Below are 26,204 nucleotides of genomic sequence, written 5' to 3'. Positions count from 1 at the left end.
TCAGACTGATTTTTGGTAGGCTTAATTGCTATTGCCAAAATTTCAATGGTTTTCAATAAAAGGTCAGGGAAAATACTTGCAGTTCAGTTGAAAGAATTAAATAACTGTTGGGAGGAAGAAAAAAAACCCACAGTTTCTAGTTTGAAAGCACAACTTGAAAGTAAGCCTTTATGGCAACATGCTGTCTTCCTGAAGACCAACCTAAATTTGTTTGTGTTAGAACCTTTAAAGCATTTCACAGTCAGCAACCACTTCACAGACCCACTCAGAAAGTCATTTCAAGAAACTGTGCATGCTCCCACCCCAGGCTAAGAGACAGAGTCATCCAAGCCAGGCAGTGCCTCTGTGGAGCCAAATACAGTAAGAGAAGAAAACCGTCCCTCCTGTACTTCTAAAGGTTTCCACTACTGGGAAAGAAGATTGTTAACAGAAGGACCAAAAATCTCAAAACAAACAAACAAAAAAATTAAAAAGACTAAGACAAGAAAATGATGGAAGGTCCCAGTTAGACATGACCAAAACAGAGCCTAAATTTGCAGTCTCTTGAATGGACATTAACCAGTACCTGAAACAAAAGACTCTCAAGATTTCCTCTACTGTCAGCCAGTTGCTATGAAATTCACTGGTAAAATGAAGTCCTCATTGTCCTCCAGCGACTGATCCCTGTAGATTAGAAACCAAACCATCACACAAACCCGTAGTTGCCATAAGCAGCCAGGGACAGCTCTACTGAATTCAGCTCTGGTGATGAGCGATGTGGGAATCAATGTAATTCAGTGTGGTGAGCTAGTTGCAGTTTGTGGGTTCGTATGCATTGAAATACCATTCCTCCATTGCAGTATCACAGAGCATCCCCTCACAAGGCTCTGCCTTGCTCGCAGCCCAGAGAGGAGACTGCTCATGAACACTCCATATGATCCTTCATCTAGCCTGAGAGCTGTGCTCAGGCAAAGCTGTGTCATGCTGCAACAGTGCAGATCTATGAACTATGACAGTGATGTTAAAGGTGCAGGAAATTAGAATTGGACAATCCACTGTCAGCGTTTCTCCTTGAATTACGCTTACTGTAGTTTAACATTTAACCTTTTTTTTTTTTAAAAAAAAAAAAAAAGCCTTATACAGTTCTACGACCAATGTATTCTTTCAACCTGAGTAGGTAACTCTTCTGCTTTTGTTAAAGAAAATTCATGCACCAAGATAAAATCTCCTGGAAGCCTACAGTCCTTGAATTACTTTTCTGAATGGACACCAGAGAACACCTGAACTTCACAACCTGAATACCCCAAGAGCTTTTGCAAAATCTCAAACCCTGAGATTAGGTAATTATTTAAACCCAAAGAAGCCATAAGCACAGAAAAAAAGTAGTAATTATATTCACACAAGTAGAATATATTCTTGCCTAAAAATGGGACAAACACAGCCAGTGTGAACCCTGCTTTCTTTTAGATTGATTTGTTGTCTACACTTTGCAGCTCTAAGTCCCATCCCAACAATACATCATTAGATCAGGAAACCTTATGGCACTACTTTATGTAGCATATGGAGGCCAAAGATAGCACCACGGTTAAAATCCTATTGATCTGGTCCAGGCTAATCAGTCGATTGCCACACATTTCTGAATTGGAAAAAATACTTGAAGTGTTATGCCTTCAGAATAAACAATCTTCAAATAGTTATTTTCATTATCAATTTCATAACAGCGCAAGAGCCACTTCTGATGTTGCAAATCATCATATAAGGAAAGGAAATATAAGGAAATGCATAGCATGACAGAAAGATTAGATATCTGCCCTACAGTGCTTTTCACAGCAATTCCTAGGCAACAGCTCTAGAAGTCAGGGTCTCCTACCAGGCTGTAGATTCTGGTACCAGTCCCAGCAACACAGCATTACATGCAGCTTCAACAACAAATGTTTATCTCATCTAGAAAGAATGTGTAAATAGACATGGAAAACAGATGCTATTAATAAGCTATGTGCAGAATCTTACATAGAAATTACACCTAAGAAGAGAATTAAAGGAACAGCAGGTATGTGAGCATGTATCAGCATCCCAGTGGACTGATGAGAAACATGTAATAGATCGTTTACAAACGTCATCTTTGCATATGTCACATTTGGTACATTTGCAAAATTCAGGTCTCTGGGGAATTCTAAAAGAAGACAGATGAGGACTTTAAATCTCAGAGTTAGACTTTCTGTATTACATGCAGACAGTCCAACGTGCTCTCTGGTCAAACACAGGAAAATGTAATAGATTCAAACCCTAGAAGAGCTGTCGGGAAAACACACAGTGCGCATAAAAATTACTAACTGGTTTTACCACGTAGCTTCCTAAGTACAAGTACTTACCCCAAATGTGCTGTTTACAACAGGGGTACATCTAGTAGCACTCAGGACTGCTCACAATAGCTTGAACTGGGAATACAAAGATAAATTGCCCTTATATCAAAACTTTTATCCTAGACCTAGTCTGACATAACAATTGAACTAGTAGGAAAAACCATGCGTAGAGCACAGGAAGAACAGCTGGGTAACTGACAGATTATTTCAGCTGTAGCTTTGCTAATTAGTATCTCCCACTATGTGGGGTGCCTAGTTCAAGGCTCATTTGAACTTCCCAGGGGCCTTTGCTTCTGAAGGCCTAGACTCTCAAGATGTAGAAAAACAAAACTGCAAATACAGATTGCTCCCTACCCAAATCCACACAACGAGGTTACAGAGAATACTGGAATCTAGAGATTGCAGATATTTCTGCTTAAAGGACCACTGTGACCATGGAGCCTGGGTGCTGCATGCATGCTTGCTCACCCTGTATTTTTCCACCCACCTTTCTCACCTTTTAAAAACTTGATTTTGCCAGTGCCTACCCTTTTTCCTAGTAAGCACTTTCACTGCTGAATGACCTGCAAAGCCAGGATTCATTTTCTGATTACTGAATCACTTGAGCTTCCAATTTCAGCTTTTGAATACACGCTGTTGTCCTGCTACGTCCCTATACCCAGTTATCAAGTCACCTATCAACCCTCCTTTCAGTAGTTTCATCTCCTGTAACATGACAACACAAGGCTCATCTTCCAGGCTTGAGAAAAGGCTGGGCTCCACCTTCCATCTACTGCTACACAATTCTTAGAATTAAAACATCACAACCGGACACATTATCCTAGTAGGAGACTTCAGCAACCCAGCCCGCATATGTCACAACAGTCCCTGCTATTCAATACAGCTGTTACAACAAGCGAGTACATTAGTCCTATTAGCTTTGCGTTTAGAGTACGTGTAACATGGCTACCTACAATAACCCCCACCTCACTTCTTTGAAGCCTGCATTCCTAGGGAGAACAGGCCATACCTGTGGGGTGAAGGGATTTCTCATATATTGCACGACATTTGGCTGCAAGAAAACAAATTCTGTTGGAACCATTTAGTTAGGTTATTTATACCACACTTGTACCATTAACCTGTCCTGCTAATTGTTTTCTACCACCTCAACTGCAACACTTAGATGACCTGAAGTCTGAACAATGCTGTGCAACCAGTTAAACCGGGGGACACCAATAAAGGCCCTTTTCATTAGTGTCTCCCTGCTGTGTATGGGCATCTGTCAATGAACCTGCCTGACTGCAGCATGCAGCATACGGAATTAAAAGGCACATGTTTAATTAAGATGTCATGTGATCCTAGGCTGGATGCTTAGGGGGCAAAAAAAAGATACTGTATTCCACGTGGTAGCAGTTAACTACCAAACTTGTACCCTTGCCAATGGAAAACAAGAAAGAAATAAAAAAGTACCGGGTTAGTTTGACAGGCCAGGCATCAAGATGACTGGTATTAACTATACAATGCAATTCTTTGTTGATAGAAGCCCAAATTAACTGTTCCATTATTTTGGCAGAATTGGCAAGAGGCTAACAGGTCTGCAGCTACTTGTGTTGAGTTTAATAAAAAGAAAAAAAAAGCCCAGATCAGCATTTTTTAACAGAAAGAAGCTTTCTCCATGAGACAGCCTTGGAATGAGTCAGTACGATATGAGTCTTCATATGGCTTAATGTAACATAAAAATGGACTGTACACATCTGTGAATGGCAAATTCAGAAGTAGATTAGCTTAGGATAATGGTCACAGGTGACATTCATCACAGTCAAGCTCTCTTTTGTTTGTTTTTGATAAGGCAATATATGACAAGCTTTATCTACATCCGTATAACATCCATAAACCAATGGACACAAGCATTTTAGCACTGCAATTTAACTAGTGCTTGACAGCTGATTGGATTGCATTACTTCATAGGTTTGATATGCTCATAACAGATTGTCACATTCCTGGCATTTCTCCAGACAGTGTTTATACTTAACAACAGCAACAAAAAATTAGAACACGTAACAAACATTTCCTTATAGGCCATTTGGGATTATTCCACGTTTGGCACTGTTTTTTGAATAACCGTATTAATCCATCTTGAGGTTTTGAGCTGTTATATTTAGATCAAGAACATGTACTGCAAGATAAAATCTACATAACCTATGCAAAACAAACGTTAAAAAGTATACATTCAAAAGGATAGTCAAGGAAAACTTTAGCTAAATAGAACACCTGTACCGACATTCAAAACCCAACTGGACACACTCCTGGACAGTCTGTTCTAGCTGACCCTGCATGTACAGGGGGGTTGGACTAGATTACCTCAAAAGGACCCTTGCAACCTAAATAACACCAGAATTTGGTGATTTTGACCTGCAAACAGCTAAGTATTCGCAATACTGCAATTCACTGCACCCAACAGAACCTGCAGAGAAACAGACCGGGGTTTATACACATAAACGTCTTTGGGTGGATCAAATACTTCTGTAAAAGACCTCCCTCTAATCACAGCACAATGTCACCAGGCCCAGTGCAATGCAGGTGCCCTGTCAGTACGGTTGACAGGACTGGGATTACATTGACAGCTTGTCTCAAATACATGGCACACTGACAAAAGATACACATTTCCTCAAGGGTATCATTGTTCGGCATTTCACAAAAACAGAACAAACCCTCAAATTCCCCTTGGGGGAGCATTTAAGTTTTTTAGTCAGTGATTAAGAAGGAACATTTTTGTCTGTGGAGCTTGGAGGCTTCTCTTACTAACCTAGCGGGCAGGAATTCCATTGTGCTTCAAGCAGAGCTATTGGAGAACAGGGCAAGGTCTGCACAGCATGATGGGTTGCAGGCTCTTGCAGTTCTGAAAACTTTTGTGGGATAGCTCATGTCCTGACATGGTTTTTTGATTTCTTCTGGGGTTTTTTTTGGGGGGGGGTTTCATCCCTTAACCCTGCTTCTGCTGTAAATATGCAGCAATGCAGTCCTGAAAGACTAAAATCCACAGCAGACTGTAATAGCAGCCACTGAAGTTCAGTAAGAACGGAGCACCCGATTTTCAGCAGCAACACAGCCCTCAAATGTATGCATTCACATATTGGATTATGATAGATAGTAGTTATATTTAATAATAAGTCATTAGAACAGGAGTCCCCCAAGTTTTATCTGGGATTAACCACTTAACATTGATTGCTATATAAAAGAGCTTGCTTCCGACAAGTACTTCGTGGTTCAGTAAGGTTAATGAAACCTCAGGGGAGGGAAGACTGGTTTTTGCTGGTTTTTTTTTTTAAGGAGTCATGGCTTTAGTACACCTTGTTAAGAAGGTTCATGGATTAATCTACATGTCTGTGTTTCAGACCAAAATGGCTTATTAAGATCCTACTTTTGTGTGTCAATGCTCACATTTGTAAGCGTAGGGTTTTTCTTCATAGATAACAAAATCAATTAAGAGATGGAAGTTTCTCACAGTGGATTCCTCTTTTCCGGTAGCAAGCAATTCTTCTGGCTGCACACAGGAGGACCAAAAGCCTTCTCCTGCATCAGTTAAGTGCCAATCACCACTAGGGTCTGAGGAATCAGATAAACCCTTCCCAGGGTGTGCAGATCCTTGTTGGGTGAAGGGCTGAAAATCAGTTCCTGAATGCAGTAAGGGACTGGACAGAATCCAGCCTTTTTGTTTCTTTTTGTTCCATGAGCAACGTCCACTGAATTCAGAGGAAAATGTTGGAGCTGGATCCTTCCATCTTTGCTAAAAGAGCCAGGTATCGTGACCTGCCTCCACTGCACATTCTACAATAACAAGGATAAAACTCAGCGCCATGCGCACTGTATCAGGCCCTGTCAGACTTTCAGCCTGTTCAATTAACTATATCAAATTAAAAAATAATTTTCCCTGGAGTATTGGGAGGCACTCCTTTTTTACTGAAGACTGCTCCCTTGACAAATCTGGACTTTCAAAAGCCAGGTGCTTCAGCACCTGAGTGGTTAAAAAAACCCAAAAAGGCAGCTTTAGGTTTTATTTTATTATAATATGAGGAAGAGAGAAGTGCTTTTTCCTCCAGTCCCTTGCTCTCTGTAAAAGGCTCAGCTGGCTGAGCTGATACTTCCAAACCCAGCACCATTTTCAAAGAGGGACACGAAAAAACTCAGGAATTGACAAGGTATTTAGAAAAGACTGAAAGTTAGGGGTAAGGACTGGCTTGCTTCATATCCTCCTGAGTACAGCTGTCACTGAAGACACAAGCTTACACACACGCTGATGTTCTGGGAGGATAACGCCTGCGGGAGGTACCGGGGCTGCCGCAAGGCTGGCGGCGGGCTCGCGCTCCGGGGCGGCGGGGCGAGCCTTAGCCTGGCTGCTGGCGCCCCCCCGAGGCGCCCGGCGGTACTGCGCCCCGCGCCCCCGGCAGCGACCGGCGCTCGGCAATGGGAAGAGGTGTAAAAAGAAAAAAAAAAAGTTTTCCCAAACGCGTTTTCTTTTTTTTTCTAAACACCAACCCGAAGACGTCTGGGAAGTACTGATGACTGCAGGCGGCTGTTTGCTCTGCACCAGCGGGGGAACTCAGGGCCCACCGCTTGTCGGCAATGCCCTGATCCTGGCCAGGGGTCCGGGGGCAGAGAAAGCAGAGTGAGAACGGGGCGGGCCACCACAGAGGGAATATTTAGGACATGAGCTAATCCATTTCTCAGAGACCTGGTGCAAGAGTGGATCTGTTGTCTGCATATATATTTAAAAACAAACAAAAAAAAAATCAACCGTGAAGAATCTGAAATGACAGCATAACCGACAGTGGGCATCTGGCTTGGGAAGAGTCACAGGGATTAGACACCGGTGGGAGTCGGAGGTGAGAAGGAACACCATGGATTGCAGACCAATCGGATGGGAGAGATTAAATACACACTTGTTTGTGCCACAAAGCAGAAGTCAAACTCACAGCCATGACTTCCTCCAGGTTCAGGTTTCAGGAGAACTTCCCTCTGCATTTAGGTTAGCTGTGTTATTAGCCTGGGGAATGCTGCCAGATAATTATAAGATTACACTAAGACTAAATCCCCATATCATGAATAGCACACGCTGGCAAGTAACAAGCTGAAATAAAAAGAATCAGCTCTAGCTGCTCACTGATATCACAGGCACGCACTCACTAAGCAGCAAATTAATTCGTTTCTCCAAAGTGAAGGATTGCAAGGTCCTCTAACAACTCCTCCACTTCATCATCAAAGTTTTCCCCATCTAAGTTTCCTTACCTACAACTGAGCCTTAAAACTGACTTTGTGTCTGCACAGCAAAGACAACAAATGCTCCTTCCCAGACAACAGTATGAGTAATCTGAAGGGAGACACTCCAATACATCCCATTTTTGTCCTGGTTCCCACCAGAATGGGAACCAGAACTCCTGAAGCATTGCTGGAAAGCTTGACTTGGTGGGAAATGAAAGCCCAGCAGTACTAACCAGCAGTCTGAGCTAAAAAAACCCCAAGTTTCAGCCTCCATATAGCACAAGTTTTAAAAAAGCAACACAGAATTACAGTTTAATGAGACTTTGGTCAGGGCACAATACTTGGAATCAGCACAATTCATAGGAAGGCCTAAATATTCCATGGCCAGTTCTAAACTAAGGGCCCTGTCCTTTGAGTGGAAAGCCTCCAGGCTGTTGCACACCATACTATAGTAGTACATCAGTATTAATTAAATGGGGAAATAAAAGAAAGGAAACAAAGGACTGCCATCAGGGTTAACAGTGCTACATCCCATGGTTTCAAGCTGTTCCTTGGAGGTCTCCAAGTAATAAGAGCACTTCACCCTACCTAGCTTCTAGATCATGGGATCACACAGCCTAGTGATTGATCAAGGAACATGGTAAAGTAATAATGTAATCACTAACGGTTGGTGATGATTCCAAAAACCTGTAGAAAAAGAATGTCTTTAGAAATGAGAAGGTAGAGCTTCAGTATTTGGTAAAGTGTTAGAACTATTCATAAGGTAATCAACACCCCTGTAAAGCAGCCAAAGAAAAAAACAGTTGATAAAAAGCATGTTTCATCAAGAACACATGAAGGGTCACAAAAGAATGAGGACAAAGGAAACAGGGTGAACATAAAAGGGCTGTTTTCCTAACATCTTTTAGCTTAAAGTCCACTAAATTCATCTGTTTGGAGGCATCCCTCATCCCCTTCATTGATAATTTCAGCAATTTCCTCTATCACCCTTGGTCTTATGAATCCCGCTGAAGTAGGATGCCTGAGTCACCTAACATAGACAGGGTAAGCACCCAAGTCTAAACTCAGTATCTCCTAAGCTTCTTGGCTGTCAGTGGATCACGATCAGTGTACCGTGCTTCTTGCAGATATGCTGTGCAGCCTTATCAGCAAACTAGGAAATACCGCAAAGCTTTACAATATGGTTTGAAAAATCCTGAAATAGGCTTTGCTAAGACATTTGATACAGTTTTCCATATCTTACCCTAATTCACATTTTTAGCTCCCCTCTGAGTAAGAAACAGAAATTGATTTTGAAACTGGTTGCCACAATGAGAGGTTCTGGGGGTGAGTTTTACACGACACTGATGTGAATCAGTGTTTTATATAGACAATAGAGTAGGTCAGGTTTGCAAAGACTGTACAACAAAGATCTTTTCAAGGAGGAAGGTAGAAGATTATATGATCACTAGTTAGTAAAAGTTGACTAAAATAAATAGAACAAGACTAAATTAAAAATGCAAAAAATCCTGGCGTTAGAGGGAAGGAATAATCTAATTATCATTGCCTGTAATTATGAAACATTACTTCCCCAGCATCTGACAGCACTTGAGGAGTAAGTACTGAGGAGCAAGTAAACACTGCTTCAAATGAAAAAATATACCTTTTTCTCCTTTCACCTAAATACTCACACTCCAAGGATACTGAAGAATTTACCTAAGCTAAATTGACAGGGAATTTCAAATCTGAAGCTAAAGGACAGGAATTATACTTTCAGTTCAAAGATGATTTGGATTCTGTGTTATACATTAGGTAGGAGTAAAAGCTACGGCACATCTGGCTACCATGACTCTTACTGAATTCTTATATAGTGACAGAGTAAAGAAAAAGAGGCAGCTAGAGTGCAATTCACTTTCGAGTGTACTGCAGAGCAATCGTTTGTTGAAACCATGAGAGATCTTCCCAGGTAGTTACAAGAGCAGAGAGCATACCAAGGAAAAGCAACCAGACCCAAGAAATCCCCAATAAGACAGGAAGTGGTGTAAAACATTCATCAGCTACTTGCACAGCAGATCTCACAGCTGGTAAGAGAGCAGGAGCATGGAAACTTAATTTTGAATTTAGTAGACATAGAAGCAATAACATTAAGATATCATTGGCAAGCACGGACAAAACTGCCTCCATCACCCTTCAGCCAGTTCCCTTTCCTATTAAACTGAACAGATGATACTATCACTTCTTCCATGCAGGATTTTATGTAACAAATAATGGCATTAGACACTCCACGTTGGTTTGTGCATGGAAGAGAAAACAGCTCCACTTCATAACTAATTGACTCCATTTCTTACAGATGTAGGGCCCAGCTCCCCTATGCACAAGCAGAAAGTCGGTTTAGCAATGAAGACTTTGTCAAGGCAGCTAGTTGGAAAACACTCTCCTGTTCCAGACTAAAAGAAAAAAAACTCATAAAAAAGATTACTTTCTGCCATAATACTCCACAGATTGTTTTTCACAGAAGAGCCAATTTATCAGAAAATAACCAACTATGTTAATATTTAAGTTACAACTTCAATGAAATGTTCAAGTGCCTCACTGTCCCCTTCTCAACTGCAGGTGAGCCTTTCCTGGTCATACCAGATCTCTTATGAGCCATTACAGTCTTGCCTCCTGTTATGGGAGTTCACTGTATATTGCATGAGCTATAATCTGGCTGAAAAACCATTCTATGATTCTGTGAAAAGCCAGACCCAGGAACCATTGCTGAGACATGAGAGAAGATTACTTTCATGCAAAATTTTCTTTATCATTAAGAGGCTGAATAATGAAAACAATAATTTTGACTTTGCAACTATTTGGCTCATCCAACTTCTCTCGTTCCTATGCTATAGAAACACAATTACATTAATATATTTCTGACATTATTGCCCATGCAAAAAGAACAGTTGCCACATATTATGCAAACAGGAGCCTTATCCCAACACCCATCTCACTCTTTGATGTGTTCCACATGTTAAAAGTTTGAAGCAGCCAAGTATGAAACAAGGAAAACTCTTTAGCCCCACACATTTTCCAACATGAGTATCACAGCTCCACAAAGCATACTGCAAAAAAGTCTGACCTTATCCAGGCAGCAGAATAAAAGCTCTCTCCAGGGTGAAACAGTGATTTGATTTTATTTTTCAAACTGCAGATGGATGTAGTCAGGATTGATCTGACAGCCCACCAGCCAACACTGCTGTTAAGACCTCACAAGAGCGAGCAGGGAAAAGTGGCATAAATAAGGACCGTGGGCAAGGCTGGCTGAAGCTTTGCACTGCAGAGAAGAGGAGGGCTTCACAGAGATGGCTGGAGATGGAAGTTGCTTCTACAACACCACTATCAGATGAACACTGCTTCAGAGGAGAGATCTATTGTGCTGAAGAGCACTATCACATGCAAAACAAGGAAGATGACTAATATTTTACCAGAAATACCCTCCACTTGGACACAATGAAGGTCCTTTTCGCTTCTACTAAAAAACCTCTTTTCTTCTGTGAATAAGCTAGATGCTTTCTGAGATATACGACAGTGCTGCAGAATGCTCAAAACTTGCTACAGGTTTGGGACAAAAAGGAGAAAAATGTGGTAAGCAAAACTTTAATAAAGCTTTTAAAGAGGCTAAAGTACTTCCTACACAACCTTGCCCTGACCCAGGACCTTCTTCACTTGGTACCAGTCCTACACCTGATCATAAAAAAAGTCCTCTACCAATAACCACCTAGAGGGTAGGTTTGACCAGTTTATAAGGCACAGTAAGACAATGTCCAATAAAATAAGCCAAGAAAAGGTGCCAGTTTATGTAGTCTTCTGTACTGTAACTACTGTAACTACATCGGGATTTATGAGAAGACTCTGGAGGGCCAGGTGTCAGGTAAGACAGACAGGCAAGCACTGGGATGAACACTTACTGAGGTCACCTTACAGAAGACCTGATCTTGCTTCTTGCATCACATGTCAATTAGGTGTGCTGTGTCACTGGCACGAGAGGTATGTTGGGTCAATGTGATACTCATCAACACTGCAAGGATGAAGGATAACAAAGCTGGAATCACTTGCAAAGGGAGGGATCACGAAATGAGCAGAAGTTGTTCCAAATGAAGCTAACCTGTTAATAGGAAGATTCAGCTGACACAAACACTGTCTTTTATACACATATCACAACATCGGTATCTTTATCTCTGTTGTACAGATGCCAAAACATATACAAGGAAGATGAACATGCCCAGGAGGACACAACACGGTGACTAAAGCCACCTGGGTTTGGTCACCCTTCCTGCCCCAGAGGTAGGAACAAAACCCAGGCCTCCTGTGCTCCACTGCACACCTTTCATCCCCAAGTCACTGCACTGGTTGCAGCACAAAACTCAGCCAAGTTCAACAAAACAAAGGGCATAGTTAAACTAGATACGCTCTGGAAATTGAAAAGATATCTGCAGTACTTTGATAAGAAAAAGAAGCCCTTTCTCTGTATGGACAGAGTAACTTAGACCCTGAAGATTCAGTGTGCTTCCTAAGAATACCACGGTAACCTGAAACAGAGCCAAGATTTCTTCACATTCCAGAGTAGCATCTTGAAGCACAAGACCATTCCTTCACGTGAGCATTTCAGCTGATACGAAAAAACCCTAAGATTTGCAAAGATATTACTGAAGCGAAAAAAATTAATCAATTCAGGTTTTAAAAGCAAGGTTTTATATGAATTTTATAAAAATATGTCAATATAGCTGATTTAATGCAAGCATCTTTAAAGTTTATAGAATTAGCCAGATTTTAAGCCTATTTCCATTAAGTTTTCAGTGGCAGTTCATGTTTCATTTTTCTAGGTGCCATTTGGTGTTTCATGAATATTCATAAGTTCTGGTACCTTCTAAAACCAAAAAGAGGTTTTCTCTAGTCCTGTTCCTTTCCTCCTTAAAAGTTTAATTTAAAAAGGCTTGAGTCCTTTCAAGCACCTTCTATTAAATTCCTTCACTTGGACCAAGGTGCCTCTTGGGTATTACTTTGACAGAATGAGGTTTGTTTAATGATCATAGCATTAAAATCTCATGCTCTGAAGAAATGCATTAGCACACTGGGGAACATGGTGTAGAAACAAGAGGTGAAGCAGGGTTTCTTTCCTTCCTTCCTTTCTTTCAACAAGTCCCACATCAATAATTAGTTACTTTGACATCTTCTTCATTTACTTTGTCAATGGACCGTTTTCCCCAAAATTATTATTTCTTAGTCATTCTATGCTCAGTCTTGCCCCTGTTAATGCTGAGACATTGCAAAAAAGGCACACAAAGAACAACTCATCTCTCAATAACTCCCTAATCATTTAAAAATCCTACTGCCTGGCAAATTCAGAGCCACAAATGTACACTGAAAGCAAGGTCTATTTCTCAGGTCTGCCTCCTGGATTATACTGGTATAAAATGACTATAAAAATCTGGCCAGTCAGAGCAACTTTTTATGTCCCCTGACACCGATGTAAATGCCAACATCAGCAGTAGAGCCTCTGGTGACATGGCCCTACCACTACATTGTTTTCTTGGTTGCACAGGCCACTGTCTTCCTTTTCTTCTCTCTTTCTATTGTCTTATTTTCCTACCAGTGCCAATTCCTACCAGGTGCCCTTAGACCTCACTCAGTATTAGTCCTTCAGGTTCTTCAGTTCTGGCTCTGCACCCAACACCATGAAAATGGACCTGTTGCTGAGTAAGTCAACCTAACCAAATGCTCCACTCCCTGAACTCAACAATTTTGTGTATAAAAGAAGTCTCTGAATTTCCTGTTAGGCCTTTCCATATTTAATTCTCCCTAGCTGGCTCCAAAATGCATTTCACTAGTTCTGTGGTACTAAGTACTCGGCAAATTATAGGACCACCAAAGAATTCAGGCTGAAAGGGAACCCAGCAGATTTCTGGCCCAATCCCTTGCCCAAAGCAGGGTCAGCTATGAGATCAGATAAGGTTTTTCAAAGTTTTATCTAGCTGGGGCTTGAAACCATCCCAGGACAAAGACCGTGCAACCTGTCTGAGAAACGTGTTCCAATACCCAACTGTCCTCACAGGGAAAAAGCTTCTCCTTATGCTCAGCCTCTTGTTTCAACTCAAGTCTGGTGTCTCTCATACATCACTGTGAAGGATCTCGCTCCATCTTTTTGACAACATCCTTCTACACACTGGGGGCTGCTGCTAGTCCCCCCATCCCACCCCCAACAAGCTGCCTCTTCCCCAGGCTGCCTCTTGGCCCAGCTCCCTCAATCCCCTTGTCACAGGGTAAGTGCTCCAGCCCTGAGCATCTTGGTGGCCCTGGAGTGCAAGTTCCAGCACTGTGGATCCAAGAACTGGAGTGTAAAAAGTGCAAAGTAAAGCGGAACAATGACTATCCTTGATCAGCTTGCTATGCTCCTATTAATACTGATCATGATTCTGTTTGCATTTTTTTGCTGCCAAGGCACAACACTGGTTCATTTATTGTTCCTGACTATCAAGACCACAGGTCCTCTCCATCAAAGCCAGACAGCCAGCCCACCCCAGGCTGAATGGGGTGCAAGGGGCTTGGCCTTCCCAGCTGAATTTCATAAGGCTCCTGCTGACTCATTCCTCCAGCCTATGTCTGGTTCCTGGTCCCTACGAATGGCAGCCCTACTCTTGAGTCTATTGACTGTTACCCCCAAGTTGGTGTCATCTGCAAATCTGATGAGAATACACTCTGTCCCACGACATCCTGAACATCACTGTTAACATGAAGAACTTTTTCCTTACTAGGTAAAACACCAAATTAAGTATTTTTTTCTTATACATTTGCAGCTGCTCTTTATTAGGAGTAGTAAAAAGGTATAAAACCCCCACAAAAAAAAAGGACATTTTGGGTTGCTTTTTTGCCCCCAACTCTATTAATAAACTGTAATCAGCAACTAATAGTCCCAAGTAAAATGCCACACTTTTCAACCCCTACAGTTAACAACTGTTAGATATGCTTGCACAAGACCATTTTCCTGGCTTATGACCATGCCTCAGATTTTATCTTCAAATAAAGTTTAAATATCCTTTTCATGTCACTTTCCTCAAGTTCTTTTCCATCATATTTTTCCATATCAAAGCAGCCTGTAAAGTCACTTTAATTCCTGAGAAATTTTCAACAATCACATTCACTTTTCCATAGCCATATCTGGAAACAGTTACACTACCTTGGCTTAATCTTCACATTAGTTTCCATGCTCCTTTTATATTCTACTTTTTTTGGAGCCACAAATCCACTCTTATATCCCCTTATTAGATTTCAAGTAATCAGAGTCACAGGGACCAACAGCACTGGAAATATCCTCCCAAGTTATTGATTTCACTCATAATATTATCACAATATACTTTTTATAATATCTGTACAAACATTGATTGCATTTCTTCTTTTCTTTGGCAGGTACTGAAATTGTTTCCTTTCCTGCAGATGTATTTTCTAACACTCATACTAGTATTTTCCTTGTACCTCTTTTGGGTAAAGTAAGAAAGATTGATCTTGATTCTTCTTTTTCATAGAGGTCTATAAAGTTCAAAAAGTTTTGCACATCTACAGTGAAACTACAAGGTTTCCATCTATGTTTATGTTGAAATGAAAACAACTTCTTCCTTTCAACTTAATTTCACAGTGCCTTATTCCAAAAGGAGACAATGTAACAGTAAAACAGTACGAGAAAAAATTAAGAAATAGTTTCAATTTTTTTCTGGTAGCGCTCTGGATGCAGTCATCTGTACACATGGGTTGGGAACACAGACTACATTCCCATAGACTGCATTCAACAGATGGTGACTTAAAGGAAATGGGCACAGTAGTTACATACTAAAAGTCAACACTTAAAGCAATACAAACCACTTCTCATATGTAAGTGTGTATGTGTGTTCATGGCTACATAGTAAACAAACATTGGTAGTTTTGTTTGCCATGTTTGCAATCATTCACATATTATCAGAAAGGAAAGAATAGCAACAGGAATCAATGTAAAATTTGAAACGCCACAAGTACGCATACATGAAAAGACACTAATTGAAACATACATTAGTTAACAATACGTTATTGTTAAGACTGAGTATGTGAAACTAAAATCTCTGCTTGATACTATGTGGCTGAATGCCAGTCCCCAGTTTTGTACACCACCATTTCAGAGAACAAATTCTGTTCCACATTAAACTTTTTACAGATTAATTACTGTCTGGGATATGAGCAAAAATGCTATTTAACTCCCAAGTTATATCCGTATTTATTTTAACCCAGTTACTCTGCTAAACTGATTGTTAGCTCAAAGTGGTCAGCTAAAATACCAACACAGAAAACTGAGCAGGAGCTAACAAGTCGAGCACATCAACAAAATCAACATCAGCTTCTAAAATAAATAGGAAAATAAAATATAATGATGCTTTTTAATATATTCTTTTAAGACAACACACTGAGCGTTGAAGTTTAGAGGTTCTGTGGGTATTTGGGAGTCAAACCGTGATAGAACAAACATGTATGTTTTAGACTAGACAAAGAAAATATGTGCAAGTGGGAAGCCCCCATCCAGTAAAGAAAAGGCTGCAAGAAAGAACGATTGAATGTACTTGAGCTACACTTGGGACAGAAACCAGTTTCATTGGCTGGAAATAATCGTTTAGATTATTAGTAGGAAAATACCAACATTAAGGACCATAAAATACTGGAATGGAGAGATGTAAAAATCTCCTCCATTGCAAGTTTTCCAGAACAAAGTTAAGACAAATATTGGTCAGAAATGAACTTGCTGTATTGATCTTGCTTCATCCCTAGGGAGGGGCTCGGCTGGACTTATTTCACATTCTACATTTTAAGAACTCTAATACTAAAAAATAAAAATAAAAAAAAAAAATGAACTCAAGGTGAAACACCTCAATGAAAAAAAACTCATTTACATTTTTCCTCATAGGACATTTCTTAATGTTTGGAGTGAGAGGGGTGTTATTTATTTGGAATGAACAGGGTGTATCCTTTACCCACATACAGACTGGCTTGTTTCCTCATTATATTAACCCTGAATAATCTGAAAGAGACAGGGAAATCACTTACCACATCCTATGAAAACCAGTGTATTCTCCCTGCTCTAAACCTTGCAACTGTCTGGTCATACAATCAACAAAAAGCCCTCAGTCCATGGTTACAATCTATTAACAAGAAAGTAAAATAACGTGCCACATTTTAAATAAAATATTTCTGATAGTGCATACTTTACCAGTTATGTCATGCTGTTTGAATGACTCACTGTAGATTTGATACTGATTAGGGCAATGTTTCTTCAGCCATTTGCAGACATCCTGCTGGGTCCATAATGCCACAGGCTTGGTCAGCTTCACAGTCCCGGACTAGAAACACAGAATGAAGAATAAAAATATGTTTAGTCCGCACACAAGTTTCAGAAATATTTATCTGTGACGTCCATATACAATATTAAAATAACACATGCAAGATAGGAGCGGCTCTGGCTGGCAGATACCCAATAATCACCCGCATGGTACACAAGACCCAGCTATTCAAACACATCACACAGGAATCACACACAGTGAAAGGTTCTTTATTTTGCATTGCACACATGTTCCTTGCATCAAAGAAATACATTGCACCATGTCTTACTTCAGTAACAGTTAAAAGAGTGACCAACTCTGACTGCACCCAAAGGGCAATAGGTGCTGCCTTTGAAGCCTTCAAATTCACAGAGGTTTGTATGTCTGTGTACCAGTTTGTGTATAACCATAGAAGACCGGGCGTACCCTCAGGCCAGGCATGTTTCTCAACTACAGTTAGAAAAGAGCTTGCAACAAAGCTCTTTAGTGCAAACAAGCTTAAAAGACTAGTTGTCCCAGGAAAAGAAGACTACACACCAATGAAGCTAAAACTAGTGATACTGGTTCATACTGAGCATTTCAGCTGACATCCCTAGTTTGTGATGTTTACAAGCAGTTTTAGTTTTTCTGCTTCCTTTTTACCTTTAACCCTCCTACAATCACCATTATGTGAAATAAGTAGGCCTCCTGCTTAAAATAGTTGCTTCTTTATAAATAAGACCACTGTTCTATATTTTCTTGAAAATTCAGTTTTATAATAATCTAAACAAATAGCATAACAGTTTATACATAAAATATTCATAAATCAATTGCATTATCATATGTATAAACTCACGTTTCATTTAATCAAACAATTCACTTTTGCACACACACTCTTTTAACCATATAAAAATGCTGAGTTATAGATGACCCAAACTGCAGGGATTTAAAGCCTCTTGTCAAAGTAGGCAAAACAACAACAAAAATATATATTCAAAGTTGGGGGCTTGGGGGTTTTTTTGTGGTTTGTGTGTTTGGTTTTTTGGGGGGTTTTTTTTGTTTGGTTGGTTGTTTGGTTTTTTTTGCAACATGGTCTTTCCAGAAGACTGAAAAAAATCTTAAATAGATAGGCAGTTATTACTAACAACAAATGTTTAACATTAGACATTGCTGATGTAAGTGGGTGTGAACACCAGTGTATCTATTTACTTCATGATTTTGGCAAAAAACTGAGCCTATGGAATCAAATCAAAGTAGCTTTGTTCCCATGCTGTGCATGCAGAATGCCTGTCCTCCATCCAGCTCCTTGGTGGTAAAGAAAGTTCAAGAGAATGTTTTCTGCCCAAATCTGAGGTGAAAGGGAATGTCATCTCAGCCATTTTTTTCCATTGGGAGTCATGGTGGATTGCCTCAACATGTCCAACCAGGGTTTCTCTCAGCATTTACGCAGATGTACTTTGTCAGACAGACTTTTTTTCAAAGTTGCTTTGAAATTTTTCGTTACTAAAAGCCCAAAGGACCAAGCAGTTTTAAGCTAGTGCTTTGCATGTCCTATTAAGTCCATAAAGTATATCATGCAGAGATATTAAGTTAGGGCCAGGGAATAGGGCAGAGTTAAAATTCCAATAGGCAGACATGTCTTTAATTTCTCATGTCCAATTTTCCCTATCTCTTTTTCCTTGCCTGGGTAGAAATTAAACAAACAGCAGGAAAATTATAGTTGAATATATAATACAATGCACATCCCTTAGCTCAGCTTTTTTTGTTTTGAACAGAAATACATTCACCAGAAACATGAATCCCATTTCAAATGCATGAATAGGCACCATCCACATTTAGAGATATCACAATGATGCACAAAACCACTCCAAATAATTGATTCTCATCTTTTGCTGCCATCTACCAACCTGTAGCAGGCAGAAGCCTGAGTGACAGACTTGGCGTCCACAAAAAGAAACGTCCAGAGGTGGCTGACAGTGTTCTATAACCAGGACATTGCTTGCTCTCCTACCATCCTTTCCAAGAAACGTATCAGTCTTCTGCACGTACAGAAACCCACCCTGGACACTGCGTAAGTCTGGAGAAGGGGCAAGCTCTGTACGGAGAGCAAGTACCCTGCAACTGTTCCTCATGCAACTAGGAAGATCAAAGGCTCCTCTTTGAACTTCTCTAGCCTACTTGTTACTGCGATTTGAGTCAAAGAAGAAACTGAATTTCAATGAAGAGCCCAATATTATGGTGTCAGTTAGATGATTTTCATTACATACATATATAAATGCGTGTCCTTCACAAATACATCAAAGGAAGAAAAAAAAAGTCAAAATAGCCATAACACACAAGCAGTTTCTCTGATTCCATAGAAATCCAAGAACAACAGGGTCAAAACTTTGACGTATATCTTTATATGAGTTTCTGCTTGAATGTGAAGATTTTTCTTGAGCATTAGAATCTTTGAAGACTAGAGGAATGTATGTCAGCCCTTGAACAGTAAATTGTTAATGGCTTTTCTTGTACATCATAAAAATACTTAATTACAAATACTTGTATACAACTATATATAGCTAGCTGTATATTTACAAGCTATTTATTCCTAGCTGAAAGTACACAAATAGTGCCAATGTTTGTTTTAACTAAGAGGTTGCTCTTTTCAGTTCAGCCACCATTCTTCTTTTAAAAGGTTTAACCACCATCATGTTAAATACCTGAAAAACAGGTTTATCAGCAATTACAGTAGAAATTTAACATTTCCCTCTGTGCCCATAGAACAGAAAGAAGGATTCAAATGTCGCTGTTATGCCATGCAATATAAGTATCACTGCGCAAACACATGCTGATTTTTTACTGTCCAATGTTCAGAATTGTGATTGAAACATGTTTGACTTAAACTGCAGTCCAAAGAGGATATTTTTACATTGACACCATCAAGCATTACGTTTAATTTTCTAATTCATAAGGACTTTATGAGTGAAAGGAATACAGTTTTTTTAAAGCAACGGTTATTATAAGTATATTGGTTTTGCTTTCATCTTTGGAACACCATACCTGAAATATTGTTCAACCAGACGCGCAAAATGAAAGGCTATTAAAAAACATGCTTCCCTCCCACAAAATTAATGTGTTCGGTTCTTCCTGCTCTAAAGCTAGATCTTATACTAAAAAATTCCCCGTAAACCAAGGAAAATAACCCTTACCAAATGAATCTCCTCCCATTAACTATATACAAGTACCTAGGCAGGTGGAAAACATTATGTTTTACTTTATTGCTGTTTACCAGCTCAAACGGTAGACCCAAACTGATTAAAACAACGTATTAAAAAAAAAAAAAAGTTTATTTAGTTCAGCCTTCCCTTTCATTTTCCTGACACAACTCATCCTAAGATCACCCTTTGCTGGCAACACTTTAATAGCTTTTATCCTGCCGAATGCCATGCCAACTCATGTGCCAGGTATAGATCTAATGAGAATAAAAGTCTGCAGTATTCTGATCTTTCCTTTTATATTTGAAGGAAAACCTGTTTTTTCAGGATTTTGTGTCAAACTTTCTTCTAAATTGCCTAACCCCATTTTTTGCTATGTTTCTCAAACTATAAAAATTAATCCAAAGGAGAAAAAATTAAGATATTTAAGTTGTGACATAATTTCATGCTCTCTTTGCTCCATAGCACAGAGAAAGAGAAGACAGTACTTAAAAGCACCAACTCAAGAGTAAATAAACAAATCAAGCTTACAGCCTGCGCACTACTAGTGAGTGTATTTCACTGTTCAAAATAGCATTAGCAAGGAAGACCTGCTCTTCCTAAGCAATTACATACAAGTTATCTCTTCAGCCTTCCACGTGCAGTTTACCAAGCCTGCCAATTCTGAAAGTCAATTTATGCACCAGAATTTTTTTGTCTTTATTTATCGTATTTTACTCCAAAAGAAAGGTTTATGTATTTTTGAGTGATGGCAGATTCACTCTTGTTATTAAAAATACTTTACACTACAAGCCCAGTTATTTAAAAGAGCTTCTCCGACCCAAACATTTTGTGCATTTATAGATCTGCTCAGATTACAAAATCCAGGGACTGTGGAGATCAGAGTCCTCAGTCAAACAGGGCTGCAGGGCTCCTGGAAGAAGGCTGTCCAATACCATTTGTAACATCTAATTTGCCCACATACTGATTCTGACTTAGAAGCAGAGTCAACGCATATTTACATTCAAATTTATCCAAAGTCAGACCCTACAGTTTCTGCCTAAAAACATTTTGTATGAAACAAAGATGGATAAAAGAGCGCTGCTCGAAGCACCTTTCTCAAAAGCAGATGCTGCTCCAACACACATCACGAGAGATTCTGCTCTAGAGTTTATGGTTTAACTAGAAAAAGACAAAGCAGGACCACTTGTGCTCTAGCTGCATTGGTCAAAGAACACAAGCAAGGCAAGGCTACAAGGAGAAGCGCTATCATTTATTAGACCAGCAGTGTGGAGCTCTGCCAGCTGTGTTTCAGACATGAAGAAATCTTCACACAGAATAAGATGTGGAGTACAGCTGCTCAATGTTAACCATTATGTTAACCCAGTTAAGCAGTTCAAGAGAAAAGGGGGCTGATAGCTGTGAAGGGAGGTATAGGAAGAGCAAAGGAAAGAAGTAATAAGGTCACTGCCACCTAATAGGGACAGAGAGAGTGCGGTGGGTGGCTGTCACCCCTAGAACAACACAGAGTCAGCTGGGGCAGGAAACAAGAAAATGTGTCAGAAAACCATTGATGTGTCTGTGATCTGAGAGAAAGAGACTGGGAGGAAAGGAATGGAATCATTTCATGCATGAAGTTGAGAAGGAAATATTTGTTAAATCAAAACATAATGTCTTCTGCAAGCAAACTATAAAGGGGCAATGATATATTTAAGAACTACAAAAATAAAATTTTATGTCGCCTGCTATAGATACATATAGCTGAGAACTTAAATGACACAGCTCCAAAAGCTGTCCAAGTTATTGTCAAATCTTCCAGGCTGCTCTGGAAACAAGACTAACAGCATCATCTTCATCGTTTATGACAAGAAGCAGCAGGAGCAGCAATGCCCAGTAAGAATTTCTAAAGCATGTGGGGTTTTTTAACATGCTTGGGTTATATTTCTAAAACTGAGAAAATAAGAATCTTTTTCATATATTCCAAATTACTTCTCCAACATTAAACTGCCTATATAGGATTCAGAATCAATGACTAACATAAAAGCCAGTTTCAATTCTGGAAAGAACAGAAGAAGTGAGCCAGGCTTGTGAATGTGTCTTTATACGATGTCTTAAAATGTTGACAAATCTGGAAAGGACACATTTTGGTTTAGAAATACACTTTCTCAGATAGTCAGATAGTCATACTTACAGTTTTTTTTCCCAGCAAAGACTAAAAAAGGTAACAGCAATAAGCAGACACCCCATAAAACCACTGAAACCTCTGTTGTGTTGGGTTCCCATCTGTGTTACTGAGAATTTTAATACTAAGAAGAGATGAAAACAACAAACCAAAGGAAATGTGTGTATTTAAATAGAAACAAAACAAACAAGGAAAATATTGTAAGACATCTTCCCTTTTATGTTGACAAAAGACTGAATTGTATTTTTAATTGCATCAGAAATTCAGTCACATTCTAATTTATTAAGTCACTGTGGAAAATAAGAAATACGTATGGCAAATAAAATATTTTTTTTTAAAAAAGCCCACGTTGTAATTTAGTTTAAAGCACAATTTAAAGGCCAACTTTGCACAACTTTGGCTTAGCCAAGACCTAAAACCTAATGCCACCCAGGAAGGGTTAAAACAGAGACACTACAGCAGCTATCATGCAAGTCATACACCCACGACTGATCAACACACAATGCCCACTTTGAATGAAAACTGTAGACATGGGAGACCTACCAAGACCCCCAGACTGTGCTAGAAGCATGGTCAGCTCGTGTCTTGCATTCCCCAAGTCGCAAGCTTGTGTCTTACATTTTCAGACCCAAACTTACTTGCTCCACGTGGCAATATGCAAAATGTAACTGGTTGGCCTAATTATGACCCCCTGGGCATGGCAGAGTGTCATATAATGATGCCACGCGCAGGACTTGGAGGCTCTGCAGCTCCCAGGGTGCTCACATCCATTAACACAGCCTGATGTGTTAATATGCCACTAGAAGTGGTACCCAGCCCACACCTCAGCCCTTTCCTCATCACTCCCATGCATGTTGTCCTACATGTAGTCCCTCCTTCCCTGGTCTGGTCTGCCGGCACATGGCCACACCATGCTGCCTGACATCAGGGGCCATGTACAGGATCCCAGAAACGACAAGATCAGTTACAAGTACACACAACAGGGAGTTATTTCCCACCACTGGTCAGCAAAAGGATCAGAGTAGAGCCATAATACCTTCTGGTTCAACTAAACCCATATTCTCAGAATATATTGGGTTTTTAAGAGAAGCAATTCAGTACAGCCAGCTCACTGTGCCTTGTAGCAGCACAAACGAAGTCCAGCCAAGGTACCTGAGGCTTGAGGAGAACCACATCTTCACTGACACTGAGCTAGTTCAAACCCACCTGAAGTCCAACAGACTGGATCCACTGACAGATCACTGACCCCTCGATCCAGCCACTGAACAGAGAGTGACAGTCCACTGACATCATGGAGGAAAGAGGAGAGAACAGAATTAAAGAAGGAGATGAGGACATCTGAGCGGCACCAGCTCAGGGCTCTGAGCACAAGGTGAACAGGGCTGGGTCAGCCCTTTCCAGGATGGACCAGGTAGGGGAAAGACTGGAGACTGGCAGAGAAGCCATGGAAGAGGCACAAGTCAAAAAGGTCCTATAAATTAGATTTACTATTTCCATTCTCCCACTTTCTGGAGAAAAGGGAAAGGAACAAATTCCACCTTCTACAAGGGCCTCCCTCCTATGCAGCAGTTGTCCACAGCCTCCAGTCTCTCTCATTTACAGTGTCTCTTCACCTTTTCACAACCACAAGGGCCAAGTCTAGCCTCTGGCTTCTTTTTGTTGCCTCCAATGACTGCTGTAAATTGCTTCCCTACCAAGGGACTGCCCTGGCAGTGCTTAAAGCCCGCTCTGCACAAGCAGAAACTTCTAACCCAGGGTCCTAAACCAACGTAGCACCACCACTTGTCCAAAGACCAATGAATGAAGAAAGAGGTTTTCATAGAATCCCAGAATCATTTAGGTTGGAAAAGACCTTTAGGATCATAGAGTACAACTGTTAACCCGACACTGCCAAATCCACCACTAAACCATGTTTTACCTGGCATTCACGCAACACTGGGACTGACCCAATCCAGTACCTCCTGTACCAGTGCCACAAGCTTAGGTGTACTACAAACAGACTGCAAAGGGGCAGGAGAGAGAAATTATGAAAAATAATGAAACTGACCTGGAAAGTAAGAAGCTGTTAGAGGGAGTTAAATCCCTCTTTAAGGCTATAACCATCAACAGGAAAGGATAAAGTGCCCCCATCTCGCCTCCCCCCAAAACAAACACACATAAAAAAACCCCACCACTGAGAACTATCCTGATCAGGATAAAGACAGCATTGAAAGAAGCAAAGGTAAGTAAGGTGACACATTTCCCGTAAGAGTACTCTCTTTCAATGAGATATCGCACTCTGAAAGCGAGAATCATGACTGACAGATGCTGATGTTGATATAAATGGCAGTGGCACTATCAGCAAACTGTGAAGAACTGAAGTGTCAGGATGAGAAAGGAGAAGACAAAGGACTCGTCAGCACTGCCTCACATCTTTATAATTGCTATCAAAAATCCTGAAAGCCACAACTGGGACAGACAGGCCAACAATGCTTAAAATAAAATCACAATCAGGACCAGAAGCACAATCAATTTTAGGTTTTGACAGCCAAATCCAAATCAAAGAATGTAATGTTTTAAAATTCACTTTATCTAAAAACACTGCATTTTTAATCTTTCCAAACTAAAGATCCATTTGACTCAATGCAGAAGATTTCTTTCAGTCCAATAATTAAACATTTGCTTTTGGATATCTGCAGCAAAAATGCAGAGAGGGAAAGTTCTCTGTCAGGGTGAGGGTTCCTTCCCTGACAAAATCACTCAAAAATCAATTGTTTCATACTTTTTCACTGATGTGGTTTTGATTCCCCTTCTTTACTAGAGACAATTCAAAGCTGTCCAAGCCTGGGCTCTAACCATCACAATCTTACATCACAGATTACAGTCTTCACAAGTAAATACAAAGGCTCCTGCTTTTACAAAAGAACTCTGTACCCTGCATAGATCTGGAGAATGGACAGTTTCTGTTCACACAGCAGGTGCCCTAGTAGCATACCTTGTATAGCTATGAAGATAAAAGGTTCCTCCTCGAACTTCCCTAGCCTGCTTGTTACCACTATTGAGTCAAAGAAGAAACAGAATTCATTCCAGTTAACAGCCCTGTATTAACAGCAATGTAATTAACTAAACTTTATTATAATCACATGTCCTTTATTGCACTTAACCATGCACTACAGCAAGAATAAAAATTTGAAGCATTCACCCTCAAGTGGCACACATAACTTGCAGGTTAGCTCATCTTTTATCCTGTCTGAAGGACTAAGTACTACATCCACTGTGAAGAGGATTTACGGCATGAGTGTTCATCACAGAACAATCCGTTCAGTCTGGTAGTAGGCACAGGAGAGTGGCCCATCTTGGTGAAACCTGTAAGTTCAAATCCATTCAGGTACACACAGGAAAGCAAACAGGAATAGCTAAGACAGTGATGAAATTAGTTCCCCAGTTTTCCAACAGTTTATCCTGAACTCAGAAAAGCTGTCAGAGCAACTGAATTTCCGCTTTTGAGGACATTTAGTATTTGTCAAAAATATTTTCTCCAGGTCTAGATTAACATAAAAATAAAAAAATAACACACCCAAAACCTACCTACACTACAAAATTGACAGAAAAAGCAGTCTCCATTCCCACTTCTTGTGTTTAAACCAATCGTGGCACCTCTGCAAGTTGCATCTTGGGCAGTTACATCTACAATTGAACTAAACAAAGACTGCTTACCAGGAATTGCATTCAAATAAACACAAACCAGGTGTATAAGTAGGTTCACTGATTTTCTTGGAATTTCTCACACACTTAAAGATGGTCATATAGAAGAATTTAGCTAAAATGCAGCTTATAGCAGCAACAAAATCCACTGGCCAAGCTAGACTGGAAAGATGTTTAATTTGCATGAAAATATCAATAATACACTGAAATCTTGTTACTCTTTAATTACAGAACAATAAAGAGCAGAAAACAA

The 26,204-nt window shown here is 40.1% G+C and overlaps 1 protein-coding gene across 4 annotated transcripts in view; it reads right to left on the bottom strand.

Annotated features, from left to right (window-relative positions):
- The window catches only part of SAMD12 (sterile alpha motif domain containing 12), a 180,487-nt gene that overhangs the window by 116,588 nt on the left and 37,695 nt on the right, over positions 1 to 26,204 (bottom strand). For all 4 annotated transcript variants that reach the window (XM_037379504.1, XM_037379508.1, XM_037379506.1 and 1 more), the window contains exon 3: positions 16,822 to 16,951. In XM_037379504.1, coding sequence (XP_037235401.1) covers positions 16,822 to 16,951 — 130 coding nt within the window. The remainder of the gene's footprint in view (positions 1 to 16,821; positions 16,952 to 26,204) is intronic.

The sequence above is a fragment of the Falco rusticolus genome, chromosome 3 (assembly GCF_015220075.1).
Source record: "Falco rusticolus isolate bFalRus1 chromosome 3, bFalRus1.pri, whole genome shotgun sequence".
Taxonomy (NCBI): Eukaryota; Metazoa; Chordata; class Aves; order Falconiformes; family Falconidae; genus Falco; species Falco rusticolus.
Note: the sequence above shows the minus strand (reverse complement) of the source record. Positions and strands in the feature narration are given on the sequence as shown.